Source organism: Oncorhynchus keta, chromosome 11 (genome assembly GCF_023373465.1).
Source record: "Oncorhynchus keta strain PuntledgeMale-10-30-2019 chromosome 11, Oket_V2, whole genome shotgun sequence".
NCBI classification, from domain to species: Eukaryota; Metazoa; Chordata; class Actinopteri; order Salmoniformes; family Salmonidae; genus Oncorhynchus; species Oncorhynchus keta.
The window spans coordinates 32,310,645-32,323,006 of NC_068431.1; the positions used below are offsets into that span (position 1 = coordinate 32,310,645).

The 12,362-nt window shown below is 54.1% G+C and overlaps 1 protein-coding gene across 4 annotated transcripts in view; it reads right to left on the minus strand.

Annotated features, from left to right (window-relative positions):
- LOC118390706 (active breakpoint cluster region-related protein-like) overlaps positions 1-12,362 on the minus strand; it is a 315,098-nt gene that overhangs the window by 131,166 nt on the left and 171,570 nt on the right. For all 4 annotated transcript variants that reach the window (XM_052456994.1, XM_052456995.1, XM_052456997.1 and 1 more), the window contains one exon: positions 1,454-1,506. In XM_052456994.1, coding sequence (XP_052312954.1) covers positions 1,454-1,506 — 53 coding nt within the window. The remainder of the gene's footprint in view (positions 1-1,453; positions 1,507-12,362) is intronic.

Below are 12,362 nucleotides of genomic sequence, written 5' to 3' on the forward strand. Positions count from 1 at the left end.
AGCAAAGCACCACCACAACATGATGCTGCCACCCCCGTGCTTCACGGTTGGGATGGTGTTCTTTGACTTGCAAGCCGTCTCGTTCCTGAGCAGTATGATGGCTGCGTGGTCCCATGGTGTTTATACTTGCGTACTGTTGTTTGCACAGATGAATGTGGTACCTTCAGGCATTTGGAAATTGCTTCCAAGTATGAACCAGACTTGTGGAGGTCTACAATTTCTTTTCTTTTGGATTTTCCCATGAGGCTTGGAAGGTAGGACTTGAAATACATCCATAGGTACACCTCCAATTGACTCAAATGATGTCAATTAGCCTATCAGAAGCTTCTAAAGCCATGACATCATTTTCTGGAATGTTCCAAGCTGCTTAAAGGCATAGTCAACTTAGTATATGTAAACTTCTGACCCACTGGAATTGTGATACAGTGATTTATAAGTTAAATAATCTGTCTGTAAACAATTGTTGGAAAAATTACTTGTCATGCATAAAGTAGATGTCCTAACCGACTTGCAAAAACTATAGTTTGGTAACAAGAAATTTGTGGAGTGGTTGAAAAACGAGTTTTAATGACTCCAACCTAAGTATGTAGACTTCCGACTTCAACTGTATATTGCACTATGGGCCCTGGTCAAACCCAAAGGGCCCTGGTCAAACCCAATGGGCCCTGGTCAAACCCCAATGGGCCCTGGTCAAACCCCAATGGGCCCTGGTCAAACCCAATGGGCCCTGGTCAAACCCCAATGGGCACTGGTCAAACCCCAATGGGCACTGGTCAAACCCCAATGGGCCCTGGTCAAACCCCAATGGGCCCTGGTCAAACCCCAATGGGCCCTGGTCAAACCCCAATGGGCCCTGGTCAAACCCCAATGGGCCCTGGTCAAAAGTGCAATAAATAGAAAACAGGGTGCCACTTGGGACGCAGGCCGTGACTCTGATTTGCATGATCTGGCCTGACCTTTGTTTGTAGGAAACCAACTGGTGTTTGTTTAGCCATGGTTCCACAAGTTTTATGTAAAACTTATTCATCAAATGCACTGGAAGCTAGACGTCTAGGCATCTCTGCTCTGTGGGCGATTTCCGCTTTCCACTTGGTTGAAGCCCATCAAAGGAGAGTATATTGTTTCGAACAGAGGAAAGGTATACGCTTGGCAAATGGAATGGAACACTTCCTCTCAGCAGCAGAAGGCAGGGTTTGACTTTGCAGGTGGATCCAGAACCAAGCTGCATTGTTAAGCTCATCGGGACTTTCTAGTTAAATTCCTCCCAGCTCCATCACTGTGTTTCTCATGACTACACAACGTGACAGCACTAACTCTTAATCCCTGATGTGTATCCATCTTGTCCTATCTATTCAATCTAGCTCTACGTTGTGGTCCCCTCTAATCCAATCTTGTCATTTGTCTCTAGGCAGATCAGGAATCCCTCATGGCTGTACCACGTGTGTGTACTCACATGAAGAACCAGTGTGCTTCTGGTCACACGGTCAATCGGCTTGTACAGGAGAGCTGTGGGAAAAGACAAGAAGAGGGCACTCAGTTTGGTTTGGCACACACACAGACAATGCAGAAAAACACAAGTCAAAAAGCCTATCACATGCTTGGCTGGGCACAAGTTTCTTGCGGTAGGGGGCAGACAATTCTATCATTCACAATCTCAGGTGTCAGCTAACTTGCAGAGACAGACACACAGACACTAATGTCATTCCCTCTAAGCTCTGCTATTCACTTCCTGCTGAACAAGGTTGTGTTCAGAAACCTTCCCATTCAATCCACATCAGGATCAACTTTCTAACCCGGTCCACATTTCTCGGTCTCACGCCGCTCTTCAAATGATATATCACACACTCAGTCGATCGTGCTCGCTCTCATACACTTGCAGCCCTTTGGCTCAACTTCACAATGATAGACACTGCTTGGTAACAGGGTTTACGTAATTCCTTGTCGGGTTCATGCTCTCTCTCTCACACACACACATTCCAGGGTTTTTCTTTATTTTGACTAATTTCTACATTGTAGAATAATAGTGAAGACATCAAAACTATGAAATAACACATATGGATTCATGTAGTAACCAAAAAAGGTGTAAAACAAATCAAAATATATTTTAGACTCTTCAAAGTAGCCACTTTTCCATGATGGACTGTCATTTCTCTTTGCTTACTTGAGCTGTTCTTGCCATAATATGGACTTGGTCTTTCTCCATATAGGGCTATCTTCTGTATACCACCCCTACCTTGTCACAACACAACTGAAGGAAAGAAATTCCACAAATTAACTTTTAACAAGGCACACCTGTTAATTGAAATGCATTCCAGGTGACTACGTCATGAAGCTGGTAGAGAGTATGCCAAGTGTGCAAAGCTGTCATCAGTGCCTCGCAGAACTCTGAGCAGCCTTATTGGTTACATAGCAGTTTGCTTCCATTGCAGATTTACTCTGCTACTACGGAAACTACACAAACTTGTGTGCACACACACACTCCAAATCACATTTCTATCCTAAACTTCTCTTAAATCAAATCGAATTTGATTTGTCACATACACATGGTTAGCAGATGTTAATGCGAGTGTAGCGAAATGCTTGTGCTTCTAGTTCCGACAATGCAGTAATAACCAACGAGTAATCTAACCTAACAATTCCACAACTATTACCTTATACACACACAAGTGTAAAGGGATGAAGAATATGTACATACATATATATATGAATGAGTGATGGTACAGAACGGCATAGGCAAGATGCAGTAGATGGTATAGAGTACAGTATATACATATGAGATGAGTAATGTAGGGTATATAAACATAAAGTGGCATAGTTTAAAGTGGCTAGTGATACATTTTAACATCAATTCCCATCAATTCCAATTATTAAAGTGGCTGGAGTTGAGTCAGTATGTTGGCAGCAGCCACTCAATGTTAGTGGTGGCTGTTTAACAGACTGATGGCCTTGAGATAGAAGCTGTTTTTCAGTCTCTCGGTCCCTGCTTTGATGCACCTGGACTGACCTCGCTTTCTGGATGATAGCGGGGTGAACAGGCAGTGGCTCAGGTGGTTGTTGTCCTTGATGATCTTTATGGCCTTCCTGTAACATCGGGTGGTGTAGGTGTCCTGGAGGGCAGGTAGTTTGCCCCCAGTGATGCGTTGTGCAGACCTCACTACCCTCTGGAGAGCCTTACGGTTGTGGGCGGAGCAGTTGCGGGACCAGGCGGTGATACAGCCAGACAGGATGCTCTCGATTGTGCATCTGTAGAAGTTTGTGAGTGCTTTTGGTGACAAGCCGAATTTCTTCAGCCTCCTGAGGTTGAAGAGGCGCTGCTGCGCCTTCTTCACGACGCTGTCTGTGTGGGTGGACCAATTCAGTTTGTCCGTGATGTGTACGATGAGGAAATTAAAACGTACTACCCTCTCCACTACTGTCCCGTCGATGTGGATAGGGGGGTGCTCCCTCTGCTGTTTCCTGAAGTCCACAATCATCTCTTTTGTTTTGTTGACGTTGAGCGTGAGGTTATTTTCCTGACACCACACTCCAAGGGCCCACACCTCCTCCCTGTAGGCCGTCTCGTCGTTGTTGGTAATCAAGCCTACCACTGTAGTGTCATCCGCAAACTTGATGATTTAGTTGGAGGTGTGCATGGCCACGCAGTCGTGGGTGAACAGGGAGTACAGGGGAGGGCTCAGAACGCACCCTTGTGGGGCCCCAGTGTTGAGGACCAGCGGGTGGAGATGTTGTTACCTGTCTCTGTCTCTTTCTTCTTCCTCTCCTTCTCTCACATCTCAGGAGCCAATCCCGTTACCAACCAGATCTGTGACACTAAGCTGATATCCCAGGAAGCTTTGCAGCAGAGACAGAAAGAGAGATGTGTTGTGACTGGGTGAGAACTGAGAGAGAGATTGCAAGATGGAGAAAAATAGACAGGAGAGTATGCTAAAAAAAAACAGAGAAATCCAAGCCCCTGTTGACATGTTGACTGAACATCCTAAGCTTTGATAAAGAGCTGCTTATGATCTCTGACTAACACTTCACTTACTTATTCTCCCCCTCCCCAAAAAACTCCCAGCTCCTGCTTTGTACTGACTCAACAGCCTTCGTCTCAGTCTCTTCATCTTCAAGGACTCAGTCAGGAACTCTGCAGTGCTGACAAGCACAGTTCAAAGAGAAGAGGAGTGGAATGAGGGATGCTGATTAGAGGAGTGATGGAGATGTGAGGGATGCTGATTATAGGTAACCAATAGAGCTTCACAGTGGGGTGCCTGTGATGGAACCCTCAAGGTCACTGTGACAACCTGACATACAGCTCCTCCTCAGTAACCAGGGTGTCAATGTTGGTCAAAGCCAATCAGCAGTCCTGGATATACAACACTGAGACTTGGCTTAGATAGAGAGGCCTCTGCCAGCCCAGCTCCCTGACTGGGCTAAACTGATCAATGCCAACCGTTGCCCCTCATCCATTGTGCCAACTCAGAGAGAGTTGTGTCCGTCTCTCTCTCTCCCTCTCTCTCTGTGTCCGTCTCTCTCTCTCCCTCCCTCCCTGTGTCCGTCTCTCTCTCTCTCTCTCCCTCCCTGTGTCCGTCTCTCTCTCTCTCTCTCCCTCCCTGTGTCCGTCTCTCTCTCTCTCCCTCCCTGTGTCCGTCTCTCTCTCTCTCTCTCTCTCTCTCTCTCTCTCTCCTCCCTCCCTGTGTCCGTCTCTCTCTCTCTCTCTCTCCCTCCCTGTGTCCGTCTCTCTCTCTCTCTCCCTCCCTGTGTCCGTCTCTCTCTCTCTCCCTCCCTGTGTCAGTCTCTCTCTCTCTCCCTCCCTGTGTCCGTCTCTCTCTCTCTCTCTCTCCCTCCCTGTGTCAGTCTCTCTCTCTCTCTCCCTCCCTGTGTCAGTCTCTCTCTCCCTCCCTGTGTCCGTCTCTCTCTCTCCCTCTCTCCCTGTGTCCGTCTCTCTCTCTCCCTCTCTCCCTGTGTCCGTCTCTCTCTCTCCCTCTCTCCCTGTGTCCGTCTCTCTCTCTCCCTCTCTCCCTGTGTCCGTCTCTCTCTCTCCCTCCCTCCCTGTGTCCGTCTCTCTCTCTCCCTCTCTCCCTGTGTCCGTCTCTCTCTCTCCCTCCCTCCCTGTGTCCGTCTCTCTCTCTCCCTCCCTCTCTGTGTCCGTCTCTCTCTCTCCCTCTCTGTGTCCGTCTCTCTCTCTCCCTCTCTGTGTCCGTCTCTCTCTCCCTCTCTGTGTCCGTCTCTCTCTCTCCCTCTCTGTGTCCGTCTGTCTCTCTCTCTCTCTCTCTCTCCCTCCCTGTGTCCGTCTCTCTCTCTCTCTCTCTCCTCCCTCCTGTGTCCGTCTCTCTCTCTCTCTCTCTCCCTGTGTCCGTCTCTCTCTCTCTCTCCCCTCCCTGTGTCCGTCTCTCTCTCTCTCTCCCTCCCTCCCTGTGTCCGTCTCTCTCTCTCTCTCCCTCCCTCCCTGTGTCCCTCTCTCTCTCTCCCTCCCTCCCTGTGTCCGTCTCTCCCTCTCCCTCCCTGTGTCCGTCTCTCTCTCTCTCTCCCTCCCTGTGTCCGTCTCTCTCTCTCTCTCTCCCTCCCTGTGTCCGTCTCTCTCTCTCTCTCCCTCCCTGTGTCCGTCTCTCTCTCTCTCTCTCTCCCTCCCTGTGTAAGTCTCTCTCTCTCTCTCTCTCCTCCCTGTGTCCGTCTCTCTCTCTCCCTCTCTCCCTGTGTCCGTCTCTCTCTCTCCCTCTCTCCCTGTGTCAGTCTCTCTCTCTCCCTCCCTCCCTGTGTCCGTCTCTCTCTCTCCCTCTCTCCCTGTGTCCGTCTCTCTCTCTCCCTCCCTCCCTGTGTCCGTCTCTCTCTCTCCCTCCCTCTCTGTGTCCGTCTCTCTCTCTCCCTCTCTGTGTCCGTCTCTCTCTCTCCCTCTCTGTGTCCGTCTCTCTCTCTCCCTCTCTGTGTCCGTCTCTCTCTCTCCTCTCTGTGTCCGTCTCTCTCTCTCTCTCTCTCTCTCTCCCTGTGTCCGTCTCTCTCTCTCTCTATCCCTCCCTGTGTCCGTCTCTCTCTCTCTCTCCCTCCCTGTGTCCGTCTCTCCCTCTCTCTCCCTCCCTGTGTCCGTCTCTCTCTCTCTCTCCCTCCCTGTGTCCGTCTCTCTCTCTCCCTCCCTCCCTCCCTGTGTCCGTCTCTCTCTCTCCCTCCCTCCCTCCCTCCCTGTGTCCGTCTCTCCCTCTCCCTCCCTGTGTCCGTCTCTCTCTCTCTCTCCCTCCCTGTGTCCGTCTCTCTCTCTCTCTCTCTCCCTCCCTGTGTCCGTCTCTCTCTCTCTCCCTCCCTGTGTCCGTCTCAATCTCTCTCTCCCTCCCTGTGTCCGTCTCTCTCTCTCTCTCCCTCCCTGTGTCCGTCTCTCTCTCTCCCTCTCTCCTCTGTGTCCGTCTCTCTCTCTCCCTCTCTCTCCTGTGTCCGTCTCTCTCTCTCTCTCCCTCTCTGTGTCCGTCTCTCTCTCTCCCTCTCTGTGTCCGCCTCTCTCTCTCACTCTCTGTATCCGTCTCTCTCTCTCCCTCTCTGTGTCCGCCTCTCTCTCTCTCTGTGTCCGTCTCTCTCTCTCTCCCTCCCTGTGTCCGTCTCTCTCTCTCTCTCCCTCCCTGTGTCCGTCTCTCTCTCTCTCTCCCTCCCTGTGTCCGTCTCTCTCTCTCTCTCCCTCCCTGTGTCCGTCTCTCTCTCTCTCTCCCTCTGTGTCCGTCTCTCTCTCTCCCTCTCTCCCTGTGTCCGTCTCTCTCTCTCTCTCCCTCTCTGTGTCCGTCTCTCTCTCTCCCTCTCTGTGTCCGCCTCTCTCTCTCACTCTCTGTGTCCGTCTCTCTCTCTCCCTCTCTGTGTCCGCCTCTCTCTCTCTCCCTCTCTGTGTCCGTCTCTCTCTCTCCCTCTCTGTGTCCGTCTCTCTCTCTCTCCCTCTCTGTGTCCGTCTCTCTCTCTCCCTCTCTGTGTCCGTCTCTCTCTCTCTCCCTCTCTGTGTCCGTCTCTCCCTCTCCCTCTCTGTGTCCGTCTCTCCCTCTCTGTGTCCGTCTCTCTCTCTCCCTCTCCGTGTCTCTCTCTCTCTGTGTCCGTGTCTCTCTCTCTCTGTGTCCGTGTCTCTCTCTCTCTGTGTCCGTGTCTCTCTCTCTCTCTCTGTGTCCGTGTCCCTCTCTCTCTCTCTGATCGTGTGTCTCTCTCTCTCTCTGTCTGTGTCCGTCTCTCTCTCTCCCTCTCTGTGTCCGTCTCTCTCTCTCCCTCTCTGTGTCCGTCTCTCTCTCTCCCTCTCTGTGTCCGTCTCTCTCTCTCCCTCTCTGTGTCCGTCTCTCTCTCTCCCTCTCCGTGTCTCTCTCTCTCTGTGTCCATGTCTCTCTCTCTCTCCCTCCCTGTGTCTCTCTCTCTCTCCCTCCCTGTGTCCGTCTCTCTCTCTCTCTCCCTCCCTGTGTCCGTCTCTCCCTCTCTCTCCCTCCCTGTGTCCGTCTCTCCCTCTCTCTCCCTCCCTGTGTCCGTCTCTCTCTCTCCCTCCCTCCCTGTGTCCGTCTCTCTCTCTCCCTCCCTCCCTGTGTCCGTCTCTCTCTCTCCCTCCCTCCCTGTGTCCGTCTCTCTCTCTCCCTCCCTCCCTGTGTCCGTCTCTCTCTCTCTCTCTCTCTCCCCTCCTGTGTCCGTCTCTCTCTCTCTCTCTCCCTCCCTCCCTGTGTCCGTCTCTCTCTCTCTCCTCCCTCCCTGTGTCCGTCTCTCTCTCTCTCTCTCCCCTCCCTGTGTCCGTCTCTCTCTCTCTCTCTCTCCTCCCTGTGTCCGTCTCTCTCTCTCTCTCCCTCCATGTGTCCGTCTCTCTCTCTCTCTCCCTCTGTGTCCGTCTCTCTCTCTCCCTCTCTCCCTGTGTCCGTCTCTCTCTCTCTCTCCCTCTCTGTGTCCGCCTCTCTCTCTCCCTCTCTGTGTCCGCCTCTCTCTCTCACTCTCTGTGTCCGTCTCTCTCTCTCCCTCTCTGTGTCCGCCTCTCTCTCTCTCCCTCTCTGTGTCCGTCTCTCTCTCTCTCCCCCTGTGTCCGTCTCTCTCTCTCTCTCCCTCCCTGTGTCCGTCTCTCCCTCTCTCTCCCTCCCTGTGTCCGTCTCTCTCTCTCTCTCCCTCCCTGTGTCCGTCTCTCTCTCTCCCTCCCTCCCTGTGTCCGTCTCTCTCTCTCCTCCCTCCCTGTGTCCGTCTCTCTCTCTCTCCCTCCCTGTGTCCGTCTCTCTCCCTCTCTCTCCCTCCCTGTGTCCGTCTCTCTCTCTCTCTCCTCCCTGTGTCCGTCTCTCTCTCTCTCTCTCTCCTCCCTGTGTCCGTCTCTCTCTCTCCCTCCCTCCCTGTGTCCGTCTCTCCCTCTCTGTGTCCGTCTCTCTCTCTCTGTGTCCGTCTCTCTCTCCCTCTCCGTGTCCGTCTCTCTCTCTCCCTCTCTCCGTGTCTCTCTCTCTCTCTCTGTGTCCGTGTCCGTCTCTCTCTCTCCCTCTCCGTGTCTCTCTCTCTCTCTCTGTGTCCGTGTCTCTCTCTCTCTCTCTGTGTCCGTGTCTCTCTCTCTCTCTCTGTGTCCGTGTCTCTCTCTCTCTGTGTCCGTGTCTCTCTCTCTCTGTGTCCGTGTCTCTCTCTCTCTGTGTCCGTGTCTCTCTCTCTCTCTGTGTCCGTGTCCCTCTCTCTCTCTCTGTGTCCGTCTCTCTCTCTCCCTCTCCGTGTCCGTCTCTCTCTCCATCTCCGTGTCCGTCTCTCTCTCTCCCTCTCCGTGTCTCTCTCTCTCTCTGTGTCCGTGTCTCTCTCTCTCTCTCTGTGTCCGTGTCTCTCTCTCTCTGTGTCTCTCTCTCTCTCTCTCTCTCTCTCTCTCTCTCTCTGTGTCCGTGTCTCTCTCTCTCTCTCTGTGTCCGTGTCCCTCTCTCTCTCTCTGTGTCCGTGTCCCTCTCTCTCTCTCTCTGTCCGTCTCTCTCTCTCCCTCTCCGTGTCCGTCTCTCTCTCCCTCTCCGTGTCCGTCTCTCTCTCTCCCTCCCTCCCTGTGTCCGTCTCTCTCTCTCGCTCTCTCTCTCCCTCCCTGTGTCCGTCTCTCTCTCTCTCTCTCCCTCCTGTGTCCGTCTCTCTCTCTCCCTCCCTCCCTGTGTCCGTCTCTCTCTCTCTCTCTCTCTCCCTCCCTGTGTCCGTCTCTCTCTCTCTCTCTCTCCCTCCCTGTGTCCGTCTCTCTCTCTCCCTCCCTCCCTGTGTCCGTCTCTCTCTCTCTCTCCCTCCCTGTGTCCGTCTCTCTCTCTCTCTCTCTCCCCCTCCCTGTGTCCGTCTCTCTCTCTCTCTCCCTCCCTCCCTGTGTCCGTCTCTCTCTCTCCCTCTCTCCCTGTGTCCGTCTCTCTCTCTCCCTCTCTCCCTGTGTCCGTCTCTCTCTCTCTCTCTCTCCCTGTGTCCGTCTCTCTCTCTCCCTCTGTGTCCGTCTCTCTCTCTCCCTCCCTCCCTGTGTCCGTCTCTCTCTCTCCCTCCCTCTCTGTGTCCGTCTCTCTCTCTCCCTCTCTGTGTCCGTCTCTCTCTCTCCTCTCTGTGTCCGTCTCTCTCTCTCTCTCCCTCCCTGTGTCCGTCTCTCTCTCTCTCTCCCTCCCTGTGTCCGTCTCTCTCTCTCTCTGTGTCCCTCCTCTCTCTCCCTCCTGTGTCCGTCTCTCTCTCTCTCTCTCCCCGTGTCCGTCTCTCTCTCTCCCTCCTGTGTCCGTCTCTCTCTCTCCCTCCCTCCCTGTGTCCGTCTCTCTCTCTCCCTCTCCCTCCCTGTGTCCGTCTCTCTCTCTCTCTCTCCCTCCCTGTGTCCGTCTCTCTCTCTCTCTCCTCCCTGTGTCCGTCTCTCTCTCTCTCTCTCCCTCCTGTGTCCGTCTCTCTCTCTCTCTCCCTCCCTGTGTCCGTCTCTCTCTCTCTCTCCTCCCTGTGTCCGTCTCTCTCTCTCTCTCCCCTCCCTGTGTCCGTCTCTCTCTCTCTCCCTCTGTGTCCGTCTCTCTCTCTCTCCCCTCCTCTGTGTCCGTCTCTCTCTCTCTCCTCTCTGTGTCCGTCTCTCTCTCTCCTCTCTGTGTCCGTCTCTCTCTCTCCTCTCTGTGTCCGTCTCTCTCTCTCTCTCTCTGTGTCCGTCTCTCTCTCTCTGTGTCCGTCTCCTCTGTGTCCCCTCCCTGTGTCTCTCTCTCTCTCCTCCCCTCCCTGTGTCCGTCTCTCTCTCTCTCTCCCTCCTGTGTCCGTCTCTCTCTCTCTCTCCCTCCCTGTGTCCGTCTCTCTCTCTCTCTCCCTCTGTGTCCGTCTCTCTCTCTCCCTCTCTCCCTGTGTCCGTCTCTCTCTCTCTCTCCCGTCTCTCTCTCTCCCTCTCTGTGTCCGCCTCTCTCTCTCACTCTCTGTGTCCGTCTCTCTCTCTCCCTCTCTGTGTCCGTCTCTCTCTCTCCCTCTCTGTGTCCGTCTCTCTCTCTCCCTCTCTGTGTCCGTCTCTCTCTCTCTCCCTCTCTGTGTCCGTCTCTCTCTCTCCCTCTCTGTGTCCGTCTCTCCCTCTCCCTCTCTGTGTCCGTCTCTCTCTCTCCCTCTCCGTGTCTCTCTCTCTCTCTCTGTGTCCGTGTCTCTCTCTCTCTCTGTGTCCGTGTCTCTCTCTCTCTCTGTGTCCGTGTCTCTCTCTCTCTGTGTCCGTGTCTCTCTCTCTCTGTGTGTCCGTGTCCCTCTCTCTCTCTCTCTCTCTGATCTCTGTGTCTCTCTCTCTCTCTGTCTGTGTCCGTCTCTCTCTCTCCCTCTCTGTGTCCGTCTCTCTCTCTCCCTCTCTGTGTCCGTCTCTCTCTCTCCCTCCCTGTGTCCGTCTCTCTCCCTCTCTCTCCCTCCCTGTGTCAGTCTCTCTCTCTCTCTCCCTCCCTGTGTCCGTCTCTCTCTCTCTCTCTCTCCCTCCCTGTGTCCGTCTCTCTCTCTCCCTCCCTCCCTGTGTCCGTCTCTCCCTCTCTGTGTCCGTCTCTCTCTCTCTGTGTCCGTCTCTCTCTCCCTCTCCGTGTCCGTCTCTCTCCCTCTCTCCCTCTCCTGTGTCTCTCTCTCTCTCTCTGTGTCCGTGTCTCTCTCTCTCTCTCTGTGTCCGTGTCTCTCTCTCTCTCTCTCTGTGTCCGTGTCTCTCTCTCTCTCTCTGTGTCCGTGTCTCTCTCTCTCTGTGTCCTCTCTGTCTCTCTCTCTCTGTGTCCGTGTCTCTCTCTCTCTGTGTCCGTGTCCTCTCTCTCTCTCTGTGTCCGTCTCTCTCTCTCCCCTCTCCGTGTCCGTCTCTCTCTCCATCTCCGTGTCCGTCTCTCTCTCTCCCTCTCCGTGTCTCTCTCTCTCTCTGTGTCCGTGTCTCTCTCTCTCTCTCTGTGTCCGTGTCTCTCTCTCTGTGTCCGTGTCTCTCTCTCTCTCTCTCTCTCTCTCTCTCTCTCTGTGTCTGTGTCTCTCTCTCTCTCTCTGTCCGTGTCTCTCTCTCTCTCTGTGTCCGTGTCTCTCTCTCTCTCTGTGTCCGTGTCCCTCTCTCTCTCTGTGTCCGTGTCCCTCTCTCTCTCTCTCTGTGTCCGTCTCTCTCTCTCCCTCTCCGTGTCCGTCTCTCTCTCCCTCTCCGTGTCCGTCTCTCTCTCTCCCTCCCTCCCTGTGTCCGTCTCTCTCTCTCGCTCTCTCCTCCTCCTGTGTCCGTCTCTCTCTCTCTCTCCCTCCTGTGTCCGTCTCTCTCTCTCCCTCCCTCCCTGTGTCCGTCTCTCTCTCTCTCTCTCTCTCCCTCCCTGTGTCCGTCTCTCTCTCTCTCTCTCTCCCTCCCTGTGTCCGTCTCTCTCTCTCCCTCCCTCCCTGTGTCCGTCTCTCTCTCTCTCTCCCTCCCTGTGTCCCTCTCTCTCTCTCTCTCTCTCTCCTCCCTCCCTGTGTCCGTCTCTCTCTCTCTCTCTCCCTCCCTGTGTCCGTCTCTCTCTCTCCTCCTCCCTGTGTCCGTCTCTCTCTCTCCCTCTCTCCTGTGTCCGTCTCTCTCTCTCTCTCTCCCTGTGTCCGTCTCTCTCTCTCCTCCCTCCCTGTGTCCGTCTCTCTCTCTCTCTCCTCTGTGTCCGTCTCTCTCTCTCCCTCCTCCCTGTGTCCGTCTCTCTCTCTCCCTCCCTCCTGTGTCCGTCTCTCTCTCTCCCTCTCTGTGTCCGTCTCTCTCTCTCCCTCTCTGTGTCCGTCTCTCTCTCTCCCTCTCTGTGTCCGTCTCTCTCTCTCCCTCTCTGTGTCCGTCTCTCTCTCTCTCTCTCCTCCCTGTGTCCGTCTCTCTCTCTCTCTCCCTCCCTGTGTCCGTCTCTCTCTCTCTCTCCCTCCCTGTGTCCGTCTCTCTCTCTCTCTCCCTCCCTGTGTCCTCTCTCTCTCTCTCTCTCCCTCCCTGTGTCCGTCTCTCTCTCTCCTCCCTCCCTGTGTCCGTCTCTCTCTCCTCCCTCCTCCCT